Source organism: Erpetoichthys calabaricus, chromosome 1 (assembly GCF_900747795.2).
Source record: "Erpetoichthys calabaricus chromosome 1, fErpCal1.3, whole genome shotgun sequence".
NCBI classification, from domain to species: domain Eukaryota; kingdom Metazoa; phylum Chordata; class Cladistia; order Polypteriformes; family Polypteridae; genus Erpetoichthys; species Erpetoichthys calabaricus.
Genome location: NC_041394.2, coordinates 208,197,118 through 208,224,197, shown reverse-complemented (window position 1 = coordinate 208,224,197; position 27,080 = coordinate 208,197,118). Strand labels below are relative to the sequence as shown.

At 35.5% G+C, this 27,080-nt stretch overlaps 1 protein-coding gene across 1 annotated transcript in view; it reads left to right on the top strand.

The window, feature by feature from the left end:
• The window catches only part of LOC114658995 (dedicator of cytokinesis protein 4), a 432,716-nt gene that overhangs the window by 196,299 nt on the left and 209,337 nt on the right, over nt 1-27,080 (top strand). Inside the window, 2 exon segments of the mRNA XM_051928746.1 lie at nt 8,902-8,986; nt 10,825-10,976. Coding sequence (XP_051784706.1) covers nt 8,902-8,986; nt 10,825-10,976 — 237 coding nt within the window.

Genomic DNA, 27,080 nt, shown 5'->3' with positions numbered 1-27,080 from the left:
ATGTCCTCTCTCACCACATCCATAAACCTTCGCTTAGGCCTTCCTCTTTTCCTCTTGCCTGGCAGCTCTATCCTTAGCATCCTTCTCCCAATATACTCAGCATCTCTCCTCTGCACATGTCCAAACCAATGCAATCTCGCCTATCTGACTTTGTCTCCAAACCATCCAACCTGAGCTGACCCTCTAATGTATTTGTTCCTAATCCTAATATATCAACCTTCCTTCTCCCCATCACCTCAGCTAACTCTCTCCCCTTACCAGTCATACTACCAACATTCAAAGTTCCTACCCTCAGTTCCACTCTCTTTGCCTTCCTCCTCTCCTCCTGCCTCCAGACACGTCTCCCCTCTCGTCTTCAACTTCTTCGGCCAGCAGCAGCTTAATTTCTACCAGCACCCTGTTGGCTAACAGTACTGGTGGCGGCCGTTGAGAACCTGGGCCTCGATCGATCCAGTATGGAAATCTGTATTGTTGTCCGCATATTGATCTGGCAAAATTTTACAACGGATGCTCTTCCTGACGTAACCCACCCCATTTATTGGGGCTTGGGACTGGCTCAAAGAAACACACTGGTTTGTGTATCCCCCGTGGCTGGGTTAATGTTATAATACATAATATAACCTTACTTAGTCATTCTTGGCAGCACCAAGAGCAGGACAGGAAAAGGGTGCTACCCCAAAACAGGGGCCTACTTACACCCAAATTCACACTCAGGTAGGATCTTTTTAAAATCTGCAGTACACCTAAGCAAGACATTTTTGGGATGAGTAGAGAAAATCAGAATGTACAAACTTCTCACATACTATAGCAACCAGGCATACATCATGCAGTACATTCATTTAGGTATGCAGTTATGTGTGCATTAATGTTTCATCTCATGACAATTATTGAGCAGGCAGTTGTGAGACAGAGCAACACGTTTGCCTCCTTCTTGTCCTAATTGCAAAATTTGTTTCTTCAAGTAGGTGAGGAATGAAAACCTGTGCTGACTTGTTTAACAGTCTGTATCATGCCCATGGGTCACATCATACAGTACTTGCAACTTGTTAAAAGACTGAATAGCAATATATAACAGTTTAGAGAATAAAGGAAAACTAAAACTGTGGATAAAAAAAGACATTTTAAAAATGCAACATCAGCTACAGGTAAATGGCTCTTGTGAGTGATGAGGTGCTGTGCTCTCCTAAGTTCAAAATACTTTGACTAAAGTAAATATGAAGAAATTCTCAGTGATCGTAATACTATGATTCTCTCATGTAATTCCTCAAAGTTATCCATATCATGATACAATTTAATGTTCAACTTATTTTTTTAATTAAAAATTGATGAAGTTGTTAGTACTAGTCTTTAAAGAGGTTTTGCAATTTACATCTCAAATCTTGTAATTTTTCTTTAATTTTCTTTTTTTTTTTTAATTTTTATTAATCATAAGATGAGAATATGCTAACAGTGTATACTATTGTTAACATAATAATATAATTAGTATAATACCAATTTATACTTCATTAATATAGCGCCAATGTCAGGTAGATAGCCAACACAAAACCTCTTTAATATGAATGTGTCTGTAATCGGAGAACTGATTGTGAAGTCTGTGGTCAGCAGAGTACTTGCATAGAGCATGTCTTCATAAGTTAGTTCTTTCCGGGCTATTGTATGCTGGGGCTTTGGTGGATGAAAGCAGCAGCTCTATTGTGAAATTTATTGACAATTACAATGTTTACTAGATAGAAAAAAAACAGTCTGAATATTTCCTTCTTCCCCACATACTTATGTTTGATGTTACTGTTGGAACACACAGTAGATTTGATAAGTAAATGAAAGAATGTAACATGCTAAAAGTGCCAAATGCTCTGCCGCTTTTCAGTATTCTATGCAGAGAAAGCAGTTTCCTCTGTTCCCCCTGGGAAATGTAGTGTAAATGAATATTTTATTTTTTCTTTGCAAAATGGTGTAAATCACTCTTTTAGGAAACCAAGGTGTCTAGCACATTAAAAATAGTATCAGAAGTGAGATGAGCTTTTTTGCAATATGCACTGAAGCACCGTTTTAATATTCTTTTATAGCACTAAACCGATTTCCTTATCTTTATGAATGCAAAAATAATTTGAAAAAGGTTCAATAGAGTTAGTTTTGTGCAATATAAAAATTGCCATCCTATAGGTTTATGGATTTTATCTTTTATAAGGCAACTATAACTTGTGGGTAAGGATCTCTGGAAAAATGTTTAGTCATTATGAAAAGAAGTTTCTGGAAGATGATTTACCTATAAATATTCTGCAGCAACTGCAGACACATACTTTCTAAATTAAGAACCATAGAAAGTAAAGCAGATTATTAGTGCAGAAGATAAAAGGAAGGGTGGTGAATCATAAAATCATAATTGTGAAGGAGGTAGCAGTAAGGGAAGTTACTAACTACACAGGCACTTCGAAATTGTAGATTATGCTGCTTTTCCTCCATTTTAAACCAAAGCTGCTTGTTATGGTCTAATATGTTACAGTTCAATCACCTACTCAGGAGTAATATACTTGGAGCTCAAAGGTTGACCACCAAAAAGGGGATCGAGATGCCTCAGGGCTTGTTCTATCTTCGGGGAAAGGATTAGAAGTGCACAGTGGTTGAAATAGCACACAAATGCTTTAGTATTTATCAAGCATTCCTTGAAACTGCCATTAATGCCAAAAGCAAAATTTATTACTTAGTCTTTTTATAAACCTTGCTACCATCAAATTGCTACCCCTTTCTATTTTTTACAAAATTTACATGTTCGGCGGAAAGAGGTCATTTATAAGAGATCTTAATGACATTGTTTTTTTTTAACTTGCACTGCATTTTTATTGCTCTTTAATTTAATATTGTTTTTATCAGTTTATTATCCTATCTATCTATCTATCTATCTATCTATCTATCTATCTATCTATCTATCTATCTATCTATCTATCTATCTATCTACAGTATCTGTCTGTCTGTCTGTCTGTCTGTCTGTCTGTCTGTCTGTCTGTCTGTCTGTCTGTCATGCCTTCAACCTATTTGGCATTTTCCTGTCTTATCACAAAGAAAAAATCAATTTTGTATCATAAGTCTCCATAAATTCAACAACAAGAGCACAGTGTCATCTTACTGATTACTAGTGAATAATTAGAAGTGAATGGTCCACTACAAATAATAAATATAAAATCACAACAGGAATAACTGTCTGTTAGGGTGCTTTTCAATCACTTCATGAAGTGTCCCCAGTGTTTTTTGTTTAAAATAAATAGTAAATGCAATCAATAATTATTAATTGGAATTGTGGGTGGCCAAGAGGCAGTAGCCAGTTCTGGGTGGCAGTAAAAAACAATTGTCATCAGTGGCAGCAGCATGTCATAGGAAGTGAGTGATGGGTTATTTTTGAATGGACAGGAACGGGATGCCATTTAAAACTTTTGTGTACAGAGTTGCATTTCAGTACTTAGAAATTTATGCTGAATTGAGAAGAGTCAGGATGTGCACATCCTACCACACAGCCAGACACACTCTCTCTCTATCTCTTTATGTCTCACACACACACACACACAGGCACACCACTCTGAAAATGCTGAGCAATGCTTAACATGTACACATTTGTTAAAAAATAGAAATCCCAATTTGTATCCCAGCTCAATACATTTCCTATATATTCACCTGCACGTGCAAAAGTTTTCTCAAAAAGAAACAGGTTTTCATTTCAAAATCAACAGGCCCCACTTTCAGCTGGTCAGCTGTGATTTACATTAATGTATACATAGTATATCATTTTCAGGTTGTCTTTTGTTATCATTGATGTGATCCAGAGTTTTACTATTCATGTACATTTAAATGGTTGTAAATACTGTAGGTATATATTTTCAGACTGCACAATCAGAAGACTCTTGTTCAGGTAGCTTTTGTTTTTTTTTCTTAATGTCTCCAACTACAGTTTCTATAAAAAACAGAGAGTACATCCACTTTCAGTTCTAATGGTTTTACATACAATATGAAGACATAACTAACAATTGCCTCGTCCTCCCCATATTCAACATGAAGCGACCAACAACCCAGAACAGATTTTACTTCTTTATTCAACAAAATATGGCCAAGTATGACAAAGAAAATACATGCACACCTTTTTTACACCAATCTTTCCACCTTGAATGCACCATATACTCTAAATAAACTCATACATTTCTGTTGCAGTTAATTTGCCAGTTAATTGTCATACCCTTCTGGGCCTGGAGAAGACTCACCAGGAGTTTCAAGTTGGAGGAGTAAAATCTGTGTTGTTGTTACAATTTAAAATCTTTGGCTGCAACTGACCATGATGGTTAGCTTTACTGATAAATTATAATGTTAGACAATAATGTTAGACAAATACTAAATTATTATAATTTTGCCGGTCATGCAGCAGGGAGGTTATTTTTAATGTAAAAGAAATACTATACACATAGTGAATCATAGAGCCACAGTTAGGGAGCTTGTTTCCATTCATTTCCAGATAAGTTAGGTAAATTGCATTTTTTTTTTTTTACTTTTATGGTTGCAGAGATCAAATCATGTAACTTACATGGAACAAGTTATTGCCAGTTATTTAGGTTAGTCTTAGTTAGTGACCTGCCTTGCCGTGAGTAAGGCATGGAGGGGACACATTTTCAAACCGTGCCTTAACGTGCACAGTTGTATGTGTAGAGCCATATGTTTAGAACATACTAAATGTGAAGTAAAGCATAGAGAAATAACTCATGATTAATTGTAGAAACAATTGAAGTTTATTCTACATGTGTAACAACCTTTCTCTATTCTCATGTGGACTGTTTGCTTTTAAATTTCACTAAACCTTTTTAAAACAAACCTTTTTGGACAAAAGATTTCTTTTGGTACGCCTTTGGCTCATGCTTGATCCTGCGTTACTCACCAGCAGCTACAAACGTTAAACTGTTTTTTTGATGATGGGGTAAAATTGGACTGCCACGAAAAACTTAGTCAGAGGTTTCACCCTTTATCATCAGTCTCTATAAGAGCAGCTTAGTGTTCAAACTCTTAGCCTTGTCTTCAAAATGTGTGTAGACCATGGTTTAGATTGCATATCCAAGAAGGATCATTCACATAACCATTAAGGAGACCCTTTTTCTGTATCACTGCACACTTACAAGCATATGGTTTAAGGGCGAGGAAGTACTTGTGGATTACAGAATTGGTGTGTTTTTTGCCATGTCTGCAGTGCAGGTGTCAGGATGAATTTCTATTCCAACACCGAATACTAGAGTCAAATAATCCCGAGTGTACATTCAACAGTATAGGCATTATTATGGGCAATACTATTGATGACTTTTTAATTCACAAAATGGACTTTTATATCACATATACAGTAAATGAGAATTATTGTAGTATCCGGAGAGTTAATATTAGGCAGGTGCTTTCCTTAAATGTATTTTTTATCCTTATTGTAGCATTTTGTATTAATAGTAGGTTAGAAATAGAACAATTGGAATAGCTTGACAGTATAGCAATGCATTGATCAATGCTGCCAGATTAATATGTATTCATTCTGAAATAAATTATTTTAAATCATTTAATATAACTGTTGTATGTGTATTGTGCTTATTAAATGAACTTCATGTACTTTATTTATGAATTTAGTCAGAAATACAGATTTGTTTTTCCATCTGCAGTATGAATCTCAGAAAGTAACACAGTATTTTCCAAGTTAACTTGAAGTGTTGCTATGATACCAATTACTGTATGCATTAAAATTAGTCATGACTTGATAAAGTCTGTTATCAATCTTCATATATTCTTTTTTTGGCATAAGGAATTGGCCAAAAGTATAGGAAATAATTGGCATGTTTACCCAACAAATGGTTCCATAGTACTGTACATTGGACAGTTATCAAACATGTAAGTACATACCATCAGAACTGAACTACTGTAATTAAAGTTATTTTTTGTGATCAGTAATTCAATACAGAAATTATAATAATAAAGTATATATAATATCTTAAAATAGTTTTTTATTTGTAAGCTATCAGCAACATATCAGGTGTCAACTTTGACTTTTTCAAATGCTCATACATTTAACATACAATTTGGATTATTCTGTTAATAGCGCCAAGATGGCATTGCAGCGCATGAAGAATGTATCCATCATTGATGATGAATTTGTTGTTGTATAAGCAATATACTATGATATGAATGCAACAAACACCTAAAAATAACAACATAGTTAAAAGAAAACATTTTATACACTCATATTCAGTACGGTAATATTAAGACAATATGGAAAAACCAATGCAAGAATTCTTAATTTGCATCTTCTAGTAGCATGTTTTCCCGGAGCTGAGAAATGAGATTAAAATAGTGTACACCTACTGTTTATTTAAATTACAGAGGTGTGATATTTAATCAAAGACTCTCAGTGCTTTCAGTGTGTGTGTTATCTCAGGTTCAGTAAAGGTGTTTATTCCACTAATAAAAAGGCAAAATGCTTTATTTATTTTGACTTTTTTTTCTTTTCTTTTTATGAGCCAATTGGGAATTTGTTTTTCTAACAAAGGGTCTAGTCAGTCACACATGAGAACAGATATGATTGTGATTTTATTTTGTACTAGTCAATAACAGAAAAGAAATTAAATTGATGTTGCAAAAAATTGTAGACCTGAATGCCTGTCTTTGAATTCAGACATGCAATTTTTAATTTTTAATGTGAGGCATGCACATCAGAGCAGTGAGCATGATAAAACTGTTGGTTTTATTTGTCAAACCGTGCCTTACTTAATTTATTGAAAATGTTGAATATTTCAGTGGAAATCTGTCACCTCAGGCTAGAAAATGTATTAACCCTTGTTGATTGTCACATTGCTTTAGCATTCCTTAATATGATAAATAATATTCCATTTTTATAGCAAAGATGAAAAATGCAGTAGTTTATAAAGCACTACCAAATGTACAGTGGTGTGAAAAACTATTTGCCCCCTTCCTGATTTCTTATTCTTTTGCATGTTTGTAACACAAAATGTTTCTGATTATCAAACACATTTAACCATTAGTCAAATATAACACAAGTAAACACAAAATGCAGTTTTTAAATGATGGTTTTTATTATTTAGGGAGAAAAAAAATCCAAACCTACATGGCCCTGTGTGAAAAAGTAATTGCCCCCTTGTTAAAAAATAACCTAACTGTGGTGTATCACACCTGAGTTCAATTTCCGTAGCCACCCCCAGGCCTGATTACTGCCACACCTGTTTCAATCAAGAAATCACTTAAATAGGAGCTGCCTGACACAGAGAAGTAGACCAAAAGCACCTCAAAAGCTAGACATCATGCCAAGATCCAAAGAAATTCAGGAACAAATGAGAACAGAAGTAATTGAGATCTATCAGTCTGGTAAAGGTTATAAAGCCATTTCTAAAGCTTTGGGACTCCAGTGAACCACAGTGAGAGCCATTATCCACAAATGGCAAAAACATGGAACAGGGGTGAACCTTCCCAGGAGTGGCCGGCCAAACAAAATTACCCCAAGAGCGCAGAGACGACTCATCCGAGAGGTCACAAAAGACCCCAGGACAACGTCTAAAGAACTGCAGGCCTCACTTGCCTCAATTAAGGTCAGTGTTCACGACTCCACCATAAGAAAGAGACTGGGCAAAAATGGCCTGCATGGCAGATTTCCAAGACGCAAACCACTGTTAAGCAAAAAGAACATTAGGGCTCGTCTCAATTTTGCTAAGAAACATCTCAATGATTGCCAAGACTTTTGGGAAAATACCTTGTGGACTGATGAGACAAAAGTTGAACTTTTTGGAAGGCAAATGCCCCGTTACATCTGGCGTAAAAGCAACACAGCATTTCAGAAAAAGAACATCATACCAACAGTAAAATATGGTGGTGGTAGTGTGATGGTCTGGGGTTGTTTTGCTGCTTCAGGACCTGGAAGGCTTGCTGTGATAGATGGAACCATGAATTCTACTGTCTACCAAAAAATCCTGAAGGAGAATGTCCGGCCATCTGTTCGTCAACTCAAGCTGAAGCGATCTTGGGTGCTGCAACAGGACAATGACCCAAAACACACCAGCAAATCCACCTCTGAATGGCTGAAGAAAAACAAAATGAAGACTTTGGAGTGGCCTAGTCAAAGTCCTGACCTGAATCCAATTGAGATGCTATGGCATGACCTTAAAAAGGCGGTTCATGCTAGAAAACCCTCAAATAAAGCTGAATTACAACAATTTTGCAAAGATGAGTGGGCCAAAATTCCTCCAGAGCGCTGTGAAAGACTCATTGCAAGTTATCGCAAACGCTTGATTGCAGTTATTGCTGCTAAGGGTGGCCCAACCAGTTATTAGGTTCAGGGGGCAATTACTTTTTCACACAGGGCCATGTAGGTTTGGATTTTTTTTTCTCCCTAAATAATAAAAACCACCATTTACAAACTGCATTTTGTGTTTACTTGTGTTATATTTGACTAATGGTTAAATGTGTTTGATGATCAGAAACATTTTGTGTGACAAACATGCAAAAGAATAAGAAATCAGGAAGGGGGCAAATAGTTTTTCACACCACTGTACCTATAGTTTGTGTCAGCAGACTTAAATATTGTTTTCAGGACATCTTTTGAAGGGCTTTATAATATCTTGTTACAAATGTTTATATGCGTGAATTATGATTATGTATAATTATATTTCAATCAGTGAGAAAAATGCCTTCATAGCATAAATGCCTTCATTGGCATTTAATTAAGAAACACTTTGTGGCTGTTAAACGAATTAAACAGTTTAATCTGGCTAAATGTTAAAGCAAGACTTACATTTTTATTTAATGTAACTGTAGAGATAAAAATAGTAATAATGGAAGTTTCATCCTTACAAACATCAATTATGTGTACTTTTTACTTTTATATTGCAGACAGCTGGGCTTGGATCTGGTCCCAAGGAAGGAGTTTAGCATGGTAGATCCAGATGAAATCAGTGTCACAGAACTATACAAGCTGGTAGGTAGATAGCAGGCACTATTTTTATGAAAAGCCTACAGTAAAACAAGATCCCTTAATAGAAGTTTCTATAGCAACCAACATGCTTCCTTAATTTACATTTGAAATTTGAATCATTTTTCCTTAATTAAACTGATTTTGGTTTTGCATCAACAGTTACCTATCTATACATACATTCATACATACATTCTATATATAAATTGTGTGTATGTGTCTGTGTATTTTTTATATCAAGCATGGTCTAAAAAAATTGTGAATCCTGATCTGTATAATAAATTATTTTTGGTTTTGTGCCACTATACTTATTTTGCATATATATTCATCAAGAAAAATACAAATAGTTGAGGACGGATGCCACCAAATATCTACACTGGAAAGTAATTTTTTGAGAGCTCATTCTTGTGAATAAATTCTAGTTCTACCCTTTCTTTACATTCTCAGTTCCCTTTCTGGCAGAACGTTTGGTACATTGGTTTGTCATCAAAGCTCCCTTCACAATTTAGCTTGGATTCAATATATTTTCACAGTTTTGATAATCATTTATTTGAAATGCTTATTTAATATTTTTAGATATTTATTTTAATAGTTCATTGCTCAGATAAAAGGCAAGACGATGCATGAGGTAACTTCTGATACCTCTTCCATAAATGTCCATTTACCTCTGACTTCAGTATCTCATGAAATGATGAATCTGTTTTGTTGAATGCTTTTGATTTGGATAAAATGTTTATTTTTAGAAACACTTCTTTGTCATTTTTAACATGCATACATTGATAAGGAGATTGAGGGGTACTAGGAATATATACTTTCACACATGGGCTTATTAAAGAACAAAATTTTATGATGGCCACTCTCTCTACTCTGAACGTATTGCTTAGTTATTTCAGAGTTGTATGGCTGTTAACACAGCAGGCAAAAAAACTGCTTTTTTTGACATTCACCATAAAATCTTTACTAAACATTTGACAATCATCTAACTAATATGTATTAAATCAAATGAAGAATAATGTAACCATATGGAATGGAATATGCACATTTCCAGTACTATTTTGAAATCCTACTACTTAAGTTTCTTCTACACCGTTTGACTCCTAAACTTAACGCTGGTTTATTGACTAGAATGAAGGACTGTTAGTGTCATTTATTGAACACATGTAATGGTAAAAAAGGTTTAACTGTAACCAAAATCACCTCCACATTATGTCAACACTTCAGAATCAGCCAAGGATCATTTTCATCCTGAATGTCTAAGGATGAGCCCCTGATGCTGCAGTGACACCTGACTTGTCAAAGACCTTTAGCCATAAGATGCAATATTGCAAAGACCAGGCATTTCCTTTTAATAGTATTCTACATTGCTTTTTGCACACAGGAAGGAAACATAGCCTGTCACCCCTTCTGTCTGCTAGTCGACCCTCCCAGCTTTGTCATCTGTTCATCTGCTGCTGCTTAGTTATCTGTGGGGCTTGATGTTGATAATAATTTTAAATGTTTTTGCTTTGCACAAAAAGTGATAAAGTGAAATAAATCAATAAATAAATCCTACATTCACCAAATTCTGACACTTCTGTTCCATTGAAGTTTTACTGTTATTGCACTTTTAGTTGGTAACATTTGAACTCAGTTATATCTAAAAGGTGTCCTTTAATCTTTAGATAGGATTAGATTTGAATAGATTATGCTTTATTTGTCCCCAATGGAAAAATAAAAACTTTAATGTCATATTTTTAATAAAACATGATATCTCAGTTTTTTCTGTCAGTTTTTAGTAGAGATTTAAAACATTACATTTTTTTCTTCTTTTCTTTGCTTACATTTCTTGTCTGATTTGTTTTTAGATGGAGCATCGGCATAGAAAGAAAGAAACTCCTGTCCAAGCAAGCACACATCACTTGTTTGTACAGATGAAAAGTCTGATGTGCTCTAACCTTGGAGAAGAACTTGAGGTCTTTTTCTCCTTATTTGACAGCAAAGAAAGTCGACCTATAAGGTAAAAGTTTTTATTTTTCTACCTATGCGTTGTAATCATTCTTGTGCAGGAGTGTCTGAATTTGATGTGGTATAGTAGGTTAAAATGGGAGTCATAAGCTCTTGGCTAACCTTGATCAGGTCACTCATCCAGCCTCTGTTTATGTTGTAATGAAAACCATAATGTGAACTAAAGAATGATTGGTAATTTAAAGGCAAGGTTAGAATGAAAAAGGCCAGATTGTAATTTAACAGGGCAAGTCCTTGGAACATTTAAAGATCTCAGTTGTTAGTTTCCTTTTGCACTTTGCTAACAGCAGTTCATTTTAAACTGTGATTTGCATTTTTTATGAATTCATTTTGCCAGCTATATGTGTTCTGGAAATTGTGCAGTGTTCTCTGACACATAATTAGGATTCCCCCTTTTGTAACATGTAGTGTGAAGCTAAATAAATAACTGGATTGAAAAACAAAAAGCAAAAAAACAGGCCAGTTCCAGCTCAGCTTGACGTTTTAAAGTTTTCCTTTTTTTATGATTTTCTTTACTCTTAAATATATGATAAAAAGATATAACAGTAAATTAAGTAACTAATTTTTAGTGGGTCAAAAAGACTTTCGAAAAAGACACAGTTGTCTTTTGAATGGCAGGCAATGCACACAAAAAATGTATTTATTGATTAGTTTCATTTTATATTTTACTTTCTCACAGATTGCAGGCTTTGGACCTTGTTGTATTTTTTATTTATTTATAATCATTCAGCTAATTTTCAAAGTACCAGTAGATAATAGTAAATGAAAAATGGTACAATGCCAATCAATCTGCAGTTTGCAGCATAACATTATTTTGTTTGTTTTAATGTAATTTTCTTTTATCAAAAAATAAAAGATATCGACTGATTTCTGTTCGTTCATGATCTTTATTTTTTTCGAATTTAAGATTTCCATACAATTAATACATCACAGATAAGAGATAGTATAGTACATTTTTTTCTGATCAAGTATGCTTCCCTAATCATATAGAGAAATATTTAATATGAAGTAATTACTCTAAGAAAACTCCAGTGCCCAGAATGCTAGCAAAAGTTCAGCATCACCAAATAATAATAGAGAGGTAATGTCCATGGTAACAACAAAGCAGTTAGGACTGTGAAACCTAAAGCTGTCAAACAACAGCAAACAACTGGAGAACATACAGCAGTTAGTATATTTTAAATTTAAAAGGAGACCTTCAACCAGTGGTCTCATAAGACTGTTGAGTAAAACTGAAATATTAGTAGTGGGACATTTACAAGCTGACACAATAGGGCATCCAGTATTATTTGGTTTGTTGATTTTTGGGGAGAAGGTAAAACTGAGTCATCTGTGGGTTTTCAACAATGGAGAACATTTAGCAACCTTAGGCAAATCCTTTCTGCTGACGAGAAGAAACATGGTAGAATGTAACAAATAATATAAATAGTAGTTATGAAATACACACAGAGAGTCCACATGGGGATGCCCTACCAGCTACTGTATGATACAAATTCATAAATGTTAACCTAGGCATATTACTGATACTTTTCCTTCCTCGAAAACCTACTAATTTTGAGTATTGACCCATCCTAGTCAGTATACCCTTGTGCAGGCTCTGACAGAGTTCTTCTCCCTCTTATTTCCTGAGGTTAACAGACAGCTCTCTGTCTTGGGTTCTTTTAATCCTCATCCAGGGGAAAGTTAACCGTGAGAGGCTGTCTACTCTCTAATGACGGCTTTATTGGTCCCAGATATTTCCAGTAACCTTCTTTCAAATGTACAGTGCTGTGTATACCATTATCTGAAATGTCTACCTTACTTCAGTTTTGGATTTGGTGAGGACTAGATGATTGTTATTTATGTCTTGATTTAAAAGCATGGAATTGAAAGGCACTGTGTGTATAATTGCAATATGAACTCCTGACACCTCCTGCTCTGCCTGTGTTTTTTTTTGGGTTAATGCTGATAAGCTCCAGTAAATTGGATACTATTTTTTTTCCTCTAGTTACATCTCTATTTCCTGACTTTGTCCCTCTCCTTTTCAACAAAAATAATTTAAAGCATGAAAAAAAAAATGCCATTAAATTTCACACTTTAAAAATACTAGGGGATAATGGGTACATTTTATTGTTTGCTTGTTTGAAAGTATTTGATAAATATCTTTACATTTTGGTATAAAGCTGCAGGGGGTCTTTGCCGGTGTGCTGAGTAGGAGTATTGTGAAGTTTGTAATTTAAATGAGGATTGTGAATCTGTTTATTCACAGTTGTTAAGGGAGGGAAATGAAAGAATTGACTGAGGTTTGCTGCCAATTAAGAATGTCTCTAGAGTATTTTAAAAACAGAAAAAAAAATGGTCAAGTAGTTTGTATGTCCAGGTGAATGGGCTAAATGCTATGCACAGAAACATATGGTGACTTTAAAGCATGTAACTTGCACCTATGCTAGTTTGTATTCCTTTGTTAATCCTTTTATCTGGTAACTAACAGTACAACATAAAGTAGACACAATATGTAAATGTTTAGGGTATACTAGGGTTTGTGTTTTTAAACTATAGAATTGTGTAAAGCCTCAGGTGACACCTGTGAAAATATATTTCTGTGTCTCGTATTACATTTACAGGTTTGTGCACATTAAAATGTTTAGTCTAATTTCTCCTCATCTTTTTAAGTTGTATAATTCTAATCATCATTTTAGAGGATACTTTGCCTTCTTACAGTTCAGTGATATCCATTAAGTACATCTTTAAAAACAGCATAGTAATGTGTGAATGTCTCTAATTGTCCTGTAAAAACAAAATTTCAAATTAATTTAGTAAGTGCTAATATTTGCTCTAGATATTAAAATGTGTAAATTAATTTATCTGACAAAATGGAAAGTACAGCATGTAATCATTGTGACTTCAAATAACTTATCACTGCATGAACTTTGATTACCAGACAAGGATACCTTTAGTGAATACTTTTGGCAACCTTTGATTGGTTTTGAAACAGTTGTCACCACAGTTCAGTTATAGAACTGTTGCACCAAGAGGGGCAAAGGTCAGTGTTGGGTAGTTTCCAGTTATTGTCCTGCCTGGGATTTGTGAGTTCCTTGTACACTATAGTCAGTATCTCATAACTTTGTGTACAGTGTGCACTGCAAAATCTCTTACATAATGTTTACAGTAAGTGTGCCCTACTTACTGTTAGAACACAGCACTGTTGTCCTTATTCTTCAGAAGCATTTTATTACACCAGGAACACTCCTGAATGCCTAACCTCTTAAACTCTTTACTCTATGGTGCAACAGAGTTATGGATGTTAGTGAGCACTGGCATGTTTACGCCAGGGTTTGTCAGTGCTCTGTAAGTAATCTCATTGACTCTGTGAAAAGTAAACCCAATAGGAATAATTTCTAAAACCACTTTCTGGTCTCTTTGAAATTAAAAATTGGAAGTAGCAGAATGTGTTCTCATATTGTCCAGAGAAGGTAAGGGGAGTAAACAAAAGTGACTGCTGAGGGAGAACTCTGGTAATAGTCTTTTAGTGAATATTTCATAGTGCTGAGGAAAAAAATAAAAAGTAGAGAATAAAATATTTTTATTGTAATTGATAAAATGAGCATAATTATCAGGATTTGTTTCTATTTTTGTTTGATTTATGACTTCTGCAGTTGTGCTAACACTTCCATTGTGCCATCTGTTAGAATATAAAAGCAATGCATTATAGTGGTACATGTTTAACAAAATACATATCCAGTGTGCTTCATATCAGAAGTACATAAAACTCAAATTGTAATTGCGTACTTCATGATGATTGTATTAAAGACAACATGGCAAACAGAAAATGGAAAGTTAATTCGTGGTGACATTTAATACACATGCAATGGGTTTGTTTTCCTCAGTTGATTATTATCACATAAAGATATTACATATCTTGAATATTGTGTGTGATTTTTAAGGCTTCTTCTGGTTAGATAAAAGAAAATTAATTTAATATTTAAGATTAACAAAAATGCAAATGATAAAGTTAAACAGTACCTTTTTTAAACCATTACTTTTCATGTTTTGTGAAACAGATAATTATTTTCATCTTTTTCACCTTTAATATACATTGGAATTATTCATTGTCACAAATTTAATTTAATTGCAGATACTTATTCCATTACTACATCTGAAAGACTGTGTATTTTCATAATGAAGCCTAAAACTATAGAGATCCTTAAAACAAACTGTTAACTGAATTACATTCTATGCTCAAGTGGGATGTCAGCATTCAAAATAAATAGCACATTTTATGCAATGAAATTGTAATCAGAAAGACTGGCAAGAATTTGCTGTTGATGATAGAGTGGAATGAGTGTAATTTACTACTTGGTAAAGAAAAAAATGGAAAAAAATCTGCAGTTATGGTCTTGGGAAAAGGAAATTACTGTGGAGAAAGATTGGTTGGTTAAAATGCATTGAGAATATGTAGATTTAATAATGGAGATAAAGGAACTTAGATAAGTTCTGAGGATAGACCAGCTTGACTATGTATTGGTTTAATAGGAAAGGACAATTTCAGAACTGATAATAATAATAATATGTGGCAGATGGCCAGGACCCATGCCCGGTCGGGACGGCCCTTTGACACTGGATCTGGGGGAGCATTCATGGGATGCACACTACGTCCCCTGGAACACTTGTTGGCAGCCCCACTGGGTTGCATCGGGCCAATATTTTGAAACACCGGAGCTCATTCCTGTTGGGCTCTGTGGCCACCACTAGGGGGAGCTGCACGGCCTAACAAGCCCGTCTGGGCGGGAACGCAACCACACCCGGAGGTGCAGCCTCCTAGGTCAACGAGCACCTGCAACATTTCCAAGTGGGCTATAAAAGGGGCCGACAGTCACCACTCCGAGCGCCAGAGTCAGGAGGAGGAGAACAAAGCCGCCTGGAAGGAGTAAAGGAAGAGGAGTGATTTTTGGGTGTTTTTTGGTGTTTTGGGACTGTTAGGTCTGTGGGACACAGGGAAGACGTGCCCCACGGCTGAAGAAAATAAATCTTTTTGTTCATTTTTACGTGCCTCCATTGCCAGTCTGTGTCGGGTCGATGCCTATATAGCGCCTTTGCCACAAATAATAATAGTAATAATAAAGAAATTCTGAAGAAGAATGTGAAAATTAAGAAAGGAAATTGGAAGATTTAGAATAAAGAATTAAAATGGCAAAAAGAGAAACAAAATTCATTTGACAACTGAATATAGACTTCCAAAGAGTGCAAAAACACAATATGCACTATAGTTATTGGATAATATGCAGTGGTTAGCAGTATTATCTTATACATTTAGAATAATTGGTGGTTATAAATTAACCAAACATGGGTTTCAATGTGGGTATGTACAGGACATATTGTGAGTGGACCATGTCATGGACTGGTATTGCATGCTACCTTGCATCATATGCTACTTGGATAGTCTTCAATCCCAGTTCTCTGATTAGGATTATGTAGTTTTGAACATGTTTATTTTGTGAATTATAGCTCCAGAAGGATCTGTGTAATATGTGTGTATCTGAGAAGTGTGGAATTAGAACAAAGAAACAGTACAGTCGTGGCCAAAAGTTTTGAGAATGACACAGGTATTGGTTTTCACAAAGTTTGCTGCTGCAGTGTTTTTAGATCTTTTGTCAGATGTTCCTATTGTATACTGAAATGTAATTACAAGCATTTAATAAGTTTCAAAGGCTTTTATTGACAGTTACATTAAGTTTATGCACAGAGCGCCCTGCCCGGGATTTGTTCCTGCCTTGCGCCCTGTGTTGGCTGGGATTGGCTCCAGCAGACCCCCGTGACCCTGTATTAGGATATAGTGGGTTGGACAATGACTGAATGACTGACTGACTGAGTCAATATTTGCAGTGTTGGCCCTTCTTTTTCAAGACCTCTGCAATTTGCCCTGACATGCTGTCAACCAACTTCTGGGCCAATTCCCGACTGATGGCAGCCCATTCTTGCATATTCAATGGTGGGAGTTTGTCAGAATTTGTGGGTTTTTGTTTGTCCACCCACCTCTTAAGGATTGACCACAAATTCTCAATGGGATTAAGGTCTGAGGAGTTTCCTGGCCATGGACCCAAAATTTCACTATTTTGTTCCCTGAGACACTTAGTTATCACTTTTGCCTTATGGCAGTGGTGGTGCCCCAATCCCGAGCCATGAATAAAGAATGGTACCAAAACATCCTCCGAGAGCAATCTTCTCCCAACCACCCAAGAACACTTTGGTGGCGAACAATGCCTTTTCCAGCATGATTCTGAGAATCTGGAGAAATCTCTGTATACAAGGGACAAGACCGAAAATCAATATTGGATGCTTGTGATCTTTGGGCCCTCAGGTGGCACTGCATTACGACCAGGCCTAATTCTGTCATGGAAATCACTGCATGGGCTCAGGAAAACTTCCAGAAATCATTGTCTGTAAACACAGTTAGCAGTGCTATCTTCAAATGCAGGTTAAAGCTCTATCATGCAAAGAAGAAGCCATATGTGAACATGAGCCAGAAATGCTACTGGCTTCTCTGGGCCAAAGCTCACTTAAAACGGACTGAGGCAAAGTGGAAAATTGTTCTGTGGTCAGACAAATCGAAATTCTTTTTGGAAAACATGGGTACCACGTCCTCCGAACTAAAGAGGAGAATGACCATCTGGCTTGTTATCAGCGCTCAGTTCAAAAGCCTGCATCTCTGATGGTGTGGGGGTGAATTAATGCCTACGGAACTGGCAGCTTGCACATCTGGAAAGGCACCATCTTTTTCAAGGAAGGCCTTGCGTATTTCAGCAAGACAATGCTAAACTGCATATTGAAATGAAAAATACGACAAAGAAGATCCAGGACTGTTGAGCAGCTAGAATCCTATATCAGACAAGAATGGGACAACGTTCCTCTCCTAAAAGTCCAGCAACTGGTCTCCTCCGTTCCCAGATGTTTACGGACCATTGTTAAAATAAGAAGGTGATGCTACGCAATGATAAATATGGGCCTGTCCCAACTTTTTTGAGACATGTTACTGCGATCAAATTCAAAATTACCTTTTTCATTTTTTTAAATGGTACATTTTCTCAGTTTAAACATTTGATATTATTGTGAATAAAATATGGGCTTACAAGATTTGCATATAGTAAGCATAAGAAATTGTGGTTTCTTTTAGGCAGTGTTGCCACTAACCATTGCTTTTGGTATTTTAATAGTGGGCTCTTCAAGAAAATTACCAGATTTCACTGTTATCCTTATCAGCTACATGTGTGAGTCCAGTAGTCATCATCTCCATAACCAACTATACTGTATTAGTTCATAGTACATGCTGCTTGAACTTAGCATGCATACAAATAGAGTCAGTGTTAGCAAGTGCTCAATAGAATAGTAAGTATCATGATGAATGTGCTACAAATGGAGTCTAATTTCTGCAAACTGTTGGCCTATGTTATAATGGCGTTATTTGATGATCCTTGGGCAGTACTTCATGACTGAAGATAATAGAAGGCACTGATGTAGATAGGCATGAGATCCTTTCTAAAAAATGTTACCATCAGTGTTGTCAACATTTTCCTTTTATCCAATAATTTGACCACTGTCAATGTAGTTATTTGTTTGTACAACTCACACATTCTTGATGTCCTGTAAGCAACATGCACGCATACTGGAATCACCATGGCTTAACTTTTATTTATTTTTTTTACCTTTCTCTTTCATTCATTTTGCTAGTCATGAATGTAATTGCTCAATTGCACTTGGTTGTAATACTGTACTCAGGTGCTACAAGACTGTTCATAGCTCTGACTTCAGTGTATTTATTTTTGTGTCCAATCAGAACATTCAGGGAAACAAGAGTTTGCTGTTGATTTGTTGCTCAATCTAGAAAAAAAGTCTAAATAAACTGTATTTTGTTTTGTCAAAATAAAGAGCCAACTAAACATGTTAAATGTGTATCAATTCAACCACAAAAATGCCATTTCTGACTAGCCAGGTTATATTTTTTAGGTGCATTCTCAAATAATGTATTATTTAATAATAAATCATGAAGCATGTATTGTGATAGCCATGTCTGTTTGTCGGCATGAAGCAGCACGCTCCCCATGAACCGATTTTTTTGAAATGTAACACACTTACTCTTCAAGGAAATTTGTCAAGACACATCTATTTTCTTTGAAATATCTCAAATAGATTGCGCTGTACACTGTTTTAAAATTTCAAAATCTCCTATTAAAAACCATTGGAGAATTTGCAAACTTGTCTATCTTAAAACAGAGAAACATTCTGTTCGACCTCAACATGACATCCTTTACGGTTTCAAATTTGTCTTGACAAAGGTTACACCAAGTTTTTTTATATTTTTATATTTCTCACCTCTGATAGCCTCTACTGATGGCAAACAGATCCACAGTACAAGTTCATAAAACACCAGCAAACTGTGTGCGTGGGAACTCTGTCACTGGCTGCTTGTATACATGTAAAAACCTCTGCATAACCAAGTTCATCAGCCTTTCATTCCCTCCAATGCTTTAAGTTGAATAATAATTTACCATCAGAGTGCTGCATTCACCTGATATCCATAGTTTTCACTTGCTGTAGTAAACATTTTCTTTCACTTAGGTTTCACTTAAGTTATTCCCTGCCATATTTCCATACCTCTGCAACTCCCATTTCATGAAAATTACAAAAGCCAGACATGCCCAAGCCAAGTGTGAATTATTTCCCACTTTTCCCACTTAGCCACTTCAAATTGTTACTATGTGTGAATATGCTATATTTGTGTGTTTGTAAGTGACAGTGTTTTTTGTGATGAGCTAAAGTCCAACTCTGAAATGGATTGAGAAGGTTGTAGAGCTCTTCCGGTCTCCATTGTTGATGAGCTTCCTCCGCTGTGGGAAGAGGTCCAAAACTGAAGCGTAAAAGGAGAAAGATGAAGCAGAGGTCTAAGTAAATCCGTGCCATTCAAACCTATTTGCAGGACCTGTTTAAACTCTGGATTCAAAAGCTTCTGGAACTCTGACCCTTTGATTTCATTCCTTAAAAAATGTTCAGTCTTTGGTCTTTTCATTTGATATGCCACAATAAAAATGTATCCTCCAGACTCTGAAGGAGGGAAAAGAAAAAAAAAAAGAGAGAAGGTTGTAGAGCTGACCTACTGAACTCTGTCCATTGAAGACTACAGTGTCTGGATAGTCCTCAGACTCATCTGAATGTTATGCCATGCATGCATTTTCCAACTTACTGTATTTTATGCAATTGACTAAGGTGAAAGATAATACTTGGAAAACTTGGGTAGCTTTGTTTTCCCAGTATTATCCAGCTTGTAGCCCTGAGTTCATAAGACATTCACAGGGATTTCCCTGTCTGTCCGATAGCATAATTTCAGTTTGAAACTCTGTTTATTGTTATGATAAACTGAGTTTCAGTCAAAAATTCAATTTATTGTAACAAAGTGGATTTGTATACTCATACTATTTAGAAGTAAAATGCCTCTAAACTTACAAATGAAACTCTGCAATATAAATCAAATTGGCCTGGCAAACCCAGATAACCATCAGTCTGGTTTATCTGTTTTCTAAAATAATTTTTTACTTTTCTGGTGAGATTATGTTTTTGCTCAAATGGATTGTAAGAACTGTATATCAGAAGTTCCTTGTACTTTTTCTTCTGTAATTGTGTGTGTTTGTCTATCCTATAGTGTACAAGAGTAGGTAACATTATTTTGTTCATTGACTGTTTTGTGATGTACTTTCTATTTGGAATCAAAGAATCATGGTTAGATACAATACTGTGGCTACAAGTATGTTTTATGCCTAGAAAGCTTTGACATTCATGTTTAGGGAGAACAGGGTAAATCTTTGTGGAATTTTTTCACATTGGAAAAGAAGAAAGAATACATTACAACTGAGCATCAGAGGGTTTTGCCAGATGATTGTCAGGTAGGTTTCAAGGCAAGTTTCAGTTAAGGGTGTATTTGAGAAAACTAGGTCAATGATAGTCTCTTTATAAAGCTTGATCTTTTAATATTACTGCAAACAGTTTATTGTTCATATGCTGTTAGTATTTTTTGTATTTTTTTTTTTTGGTTTATAAAGTAGCTGTGTGATTTTTTTTTTCTTTAATTGTTTTTGTTAAAGTATTCAAACCACAGTTTATTATGACCTTATTGTATGTTTTTTAGTACAGTGTGGTTTCTTTCTAGGCTTGGCCAACAGCCAGCATGTCTCAAAATAATAAATGTATTCCTTTGTCTGGAATTGAGTTACACCATCTGGGAGCTGAACCATGTATTTTATCAGTGCCAGAATTAACACAACTTATACTGTAATCAGGCTAGGTACTATTGATTAAACACATAATATCAGTAATTTCTATCTGCAGAATGTGACTGTCTTGATTTGAAAAAACCCTTGAGAGCAAAGGTTGATGACTTCCTTTTAGATAAGGAGAGCTTTTGACCCTATTAATATTTTATCATATAATTTTTTTTTCCTATCCAGTAACTAGCAACCTTGCTTTACACTACTATTGAAAAAACAGTGCCTTAATTCTGTAATGTGCACTAGAAAGCTGTTGTGGTTAATGTATTAGAGATGATATAGAGAAGTATAAACATTTTTAGTACCACGTAAAGCTTCCTTTGATTTCGATTTACTCATGAAGAAGCATTTTGGTTAAAAATTGTTAGAGCAGAGCCATTTTCTAAACATTTATGTCCATTAATCTGTTATTCAGTAGTGTGTGTGTTAAGAATTTTGTTTCTTGAAGTGATGGTTTAGTAATGTTTTCTAAAATAATTGTGTCACTTCTCTGTGCAAGAATTTTTCCTTTTTGGGAGTAACTAGGCTATCTGACATTCTAACTGTATTCTTAATATATACAGAAAATATGATTTTTAAAATATAGAATTGGCAAAAGTCATTAAGATTTCTGGTTTTCCGTCTGTGTATAAATGCTAATTACTTTAGGTCATAATGTCTTTTTCAATCAGTTACTGGAAAAAGCTAGCACAGAAATCTAATTTTTCATTAGCGTATGTAACATGGGTATATTAGTTGTCTAAACATTAACGATCTCCCCTGATTATAGGCATAGATTGAAATGTTACAGTGCTAATTGGGTTTGATGTGTCAACTAGTCTTTTGCAGAAAGGATTTTTTAAAATATCTCCACCAGCTGTGTTGGAAACAGTGAAAAGAAGAAGAAAGATATTATTGTTCTTTCTATGACACATTACAGAATTTATCTCACAACTGTGAAATTCTCATAACTGGATTATTGCTGTGTTCTGCAGTGAATAGTACTATTGCTGATAAAAAAAATTGTACTTTTGCCCTGAAGCTACAGGCATGTTTTCTTTCTTTTTTATTGTTTATGTTTTAGATGAGCCCTGTAACTCCAGAAATTAAAGCCTTACAGTCTAAAGGCCCAGGTAGTATGTAGTTTTCAAAGATAGACCTGTCATCACTTCAAACTCCAAGAAGATTCTTAGGCTGGGTGTTTTGGGATACTGTCATACTCCAGGTTCTAAATTATTAGTTTTTGTAGTAGTGCTTTTTGAGCTACTTTCTTGCTTTTGCCACATAAAAAATAGACAGTAGGTGAAACAAGCAAGTAATGACTGTATTCATTATTTTTAGTCATATAGACCAGTGGTTCTTAATTTTGGTGACCCAATTTTTGCCTTTGCATGTCTTCACAACTCCTAAACCTCCCATAGAATAACTGTCGATTCTTGTCCTTTTTTGCCTTCAAAAATCACAACCAATCATTGTCCGAGAGGGTGGGGCGTACATTCACCTTTGGGGAATCACAGATGATCTGCGTCCCTGTGTTTGGAAGTCCCCTTTGGAGAATCGCTGCCAATCCGCGATCAGGGTGCTTGTAAACAGTGATCCATCTCAAAGCTTTCTGCAAACCGTTTGCAGCCATTTCTTATTTTGTACAATTGTAATTCAAGACTCACTGCAATCCAATTTCAGACATCACGCAATGCAGATTGGTCAACACTCATAAGTTAAGAAACACTGATTTAGACTAAGAACCAGTGAAACTTAATTATGCGTCATACATATTAATATGGAGTTGTGGTAGTGCATTTGTAGAACAGGCAAATCCTGAAATAACTGTTGCTAAAAGGAACAATTCAATCATAGTTCTAATTTTCCTAATTGTTTTTTTTCACCATACCTTATGAATGACTTGATTTTAATACCTGAAATTCTTATATTTTTCATCTAAACATGATTTTATAGACCATTTAATTGCATTAAGTAATATTTGGGGTCTTCTGCTAAGATACTAAAATTTATTACAGACTTATCTCATACACATACTGTATATTTCTCAAAGTCAGAAAACAATTGTGAAATTTAAGTTTTTGTGTTAACTGTTTCATTGTTTGTGGCGATAGATAGATAGATAGATAGATAGATAGATAGATAGATAGATAGATAGATAGATAGATAGATAGATAGATAGATAGATAGATAGATAGATAGATAGATAGATAGATAGATAGATAGATACTTTATTAATCCCAAGGGGAAATTCACATACTCCAGCAGCAGCATACTAATAAAGAAAATATTAAATTAAAGAGTGATAACAATGCAGGTATACAGACAGACAATAACTTTGAATAATGTTAATGTACCTGTATATATCACATATCACACTGCTGTTGCAGTACTCTATATCCCTTAAATACTTGGCCTTTTGTTGTACTGTTAATTTAGAGAGATGTTGCTTTTTTAATTAATTTTTAACATTCCTTGATAACTCCACATTTTTATATTTTGTAATTCGATAAAGAAAGAGATATCATATTCCATTCATGACCTATTATTGAACCAGCAAAAGCAATTGCCAGATAAAATGAATATTTACTGAGTTTCCAGGTTTAAATAATAATATAAATACGGAAGATTTTATTTTATCATGTTGGTAACATTTTTGTTTTCATATAGAAAATTTGTAATAATTTTTAATTATGCATTTTAATTATATATTTTTAATATGATTAAAACAATGCATATTTCATTTAGATTGTATGTAATCTATTAACAAATTATAAACATTGTGTTAACTGTGCTATTAACAGTAATAAATTATAAAAAATAGTAAAGTGCAAACTATGCTACTGTCATTTTTCATTGTCATATATCATACTAAAAAGACTTATAACATGTTTTATAATATGTTAATTTCTGCTTATAATAGATACCTGGACTAATGTGTTACCATATACTGCTCCACAGCTCAATCTTAAGGTTATGAGATGGCTAATGGGTAACATTTAAGTTCATAACCATTAGCTTTCACAGATTCATTGCACACTTTCAACACTTTCATGTGATCAGCCTGAAAAAAGAATGCAAACAAAAATGAGTTATGATGGAACATCCAGTATCTTTCATTGCTCTGTAGAATGTGGGGGACATATTCAGTTGTTATTCTATGAGAATGATTTTAATCTCTTCTCTCCTATTCCTCTTTCTCCCCTGGTTTCTTAATCTCACTTTTTTATTAGATCATTTAATCGCGCTCCTTTGGAGTTACAATGCACTGTAATGCAAATCCCTAGATGTAGAGTGCAACAGCCAGATTGATACTATCATTACATCTTTTCAATGTTCAACACATTTTCTCTGCCAGTTAAATCTAAAATTGATTTTATTATGGGTTATTAGAAATCTATCTTTAGAATCTCATTTACTTTCTGGATACCATGTAAGCTTTGAACACTAATAGTTACTGATCCAGGGCTGAGGACAAAAGGAATATTATAAAAAAAAATGGTTTGTTTTTGACTTGTTGAATTTCATGACTTACTGCAGGAACTGAAATGCTGCTCACTTATAAGGATTAAACTTAAAGTATCCTTCATGATATGATATACAGTAGTCTGGTAACCAGTGGCTCCATATTATTTATAGTAGCACAATTTTATATTTTATATACAAATATGAAATATCAGACATTCTTTCACTACTAAATAATGCTAAAGTTTTCTGGTTTCATGTCTAATTTTGTTATGTTTGCTTTGCCTTCCTGTAAACTTGCTAGCAAGCTTTGAGAAGGCAGCTCTAGATATTTGGTCTGAATCAAACATGAAATTAGTTTATGTGACTTTTTTCCCATGTCTTCTACCATCAGGCATTTGGAATATACTATTGTGTGCAAATTGTAATTTCTTCCTTGATCGATGATTTCATACTTTATGGTCTGTTTGTAACTCTGGGTTAGACCTCCTTCTGGAACAATGTGCTGTGGACAAGTGAATCAAATATACAGTTGTTCTGCCACATTAATAATGGACATATTTGGTGCAGACTGAAGACAATATTTCTGGAGAAGAACCTCACATCAACTGTGAGACATGGTGATGGAAATGTTTTGGTTTGCGGCTGCTTTGCTGCTTCAGGGCCTGGGCAGCTGTCAGCTACAAATTCTGCATCAAATCAGAGTATTTTTGAGATGAATTTTAGGCAAGCTGTCTGAAAATTAAAGTTGAACCAGAAGTTAACCTTTCACCACAATAATAATTTGAATTGCACTAGCAAATCCACAACCCATTAGATAGATAGATAGATAGATAGATAGATAGATAGATAGATAGATAGATAGATAGATAGATAGATAGATAGATAGATAGATAGATAGATAGATAGATAGATAGATAGATAGATAGATAGTGTGAAGAATGGCCAGCCAAATATTCCGGTCCACACCTCCAGGCCGCCAGATGGAGCCCTCCCCGAATTCCAGCAGGGCCTTATGGACATTGTAGTTTTTATAAACAACCCTGCTAGATACCATGGGGACCACCAGGAGCCACTGTAGGGAGGCTTGAGGAGTGCTACGTGCCCTATAACCCGGAAGAACATCCTGATCAAATGACCGGAAGGAACGACATGCTTCCAGGGTTGAAGAAAAGGACTTTTAATCTGACCCGGAAGTGATGGGGACTCATGGATTGCAGGGCTGGAACCACTTCCAGGTCAGGGACTATAAAGGACTATGGGAAACCCCAGACGAGTGAGCTGAGCTGGGTGGAAGGGTGGCAACGCGTCTGGGAGAGGAGGATTGGTGATTGTTTATTGATTATTGATTTGTATGAGTAGTGTGGAGTGGAGGGTGCTTTGTGCACGTAATTATTATAAAATAAATAATAATTGTATTTTTACCTGGTGTTTGGAGTGGTACCTGAGGGTTCAAGAGGTCGATAGGGGCCTCTACTGCTACAATAGATAGATAGATAGATAGATAGATAGATAGATAGATAGATAGATAGATAGATAGATAGATAGATAGATAGATAGATACTTTATTAATCCCCAAGGGGGAATTCACATACTCCAGCAGCAGCATACTGATAAAAAACAATATTAAATTAAAGAGTGATAAAAATGCAGGTGTAACTACAATAACTTTTTATAATGTTAACGTTTACAACCCCGGGTGGAATTGAAGAGCCAGATAGTGTGGGGGAGGAACGACCTCCTTAGTCTGTCAGTGGAGCAGGACAGTGACAGCAGTCTGTCACTGAAGCTGCTCCTCTGTCTGGAGATGACACTGTTCAGTGGATGCAGTGGATTCTCCATGATTGACAGGAGCCTGCTCAGTGCCTGTCGCTCTGCCACAGATGTCAAACCGTCCAGCTCCATGCCTACAATAGATCCTGCCTTCCTCACCAGTTTGTCCAGGCATGAGGCGTCCCTCTTCTTTATGTTTCCTCCCCAGCACACCACCACGTAGAAGAGGGCACTCACCACAACCATCTGATAGAACATCTGCAGCATCTTATTGCAGATGTTGAAAGATGCCAGCCTTCTAAGGAAGTATAGTCGGCTCTGTCCTCTCTTGCACAGAGCATCAGTATTGGCAGTCCAGTCCAATTTATCATCCAGCTGCTCTCCCAGGTATTTATAGATCTGCACCATCTGCACACAGTCACCTCTGAAGATCATGGGGTCCATGGGGGGCCTGGTCCTCCTAAAATCCACCACCAGCTCCTTGGTTTTGCTGGTGTTCAGTTGTAGGTGGTTTGAGTCGCACCATTTAACAAAGTCCTTGATTAGGTTCCTATACTCCTCCTCCTGCCCAGTCCTGATGTAGCCCA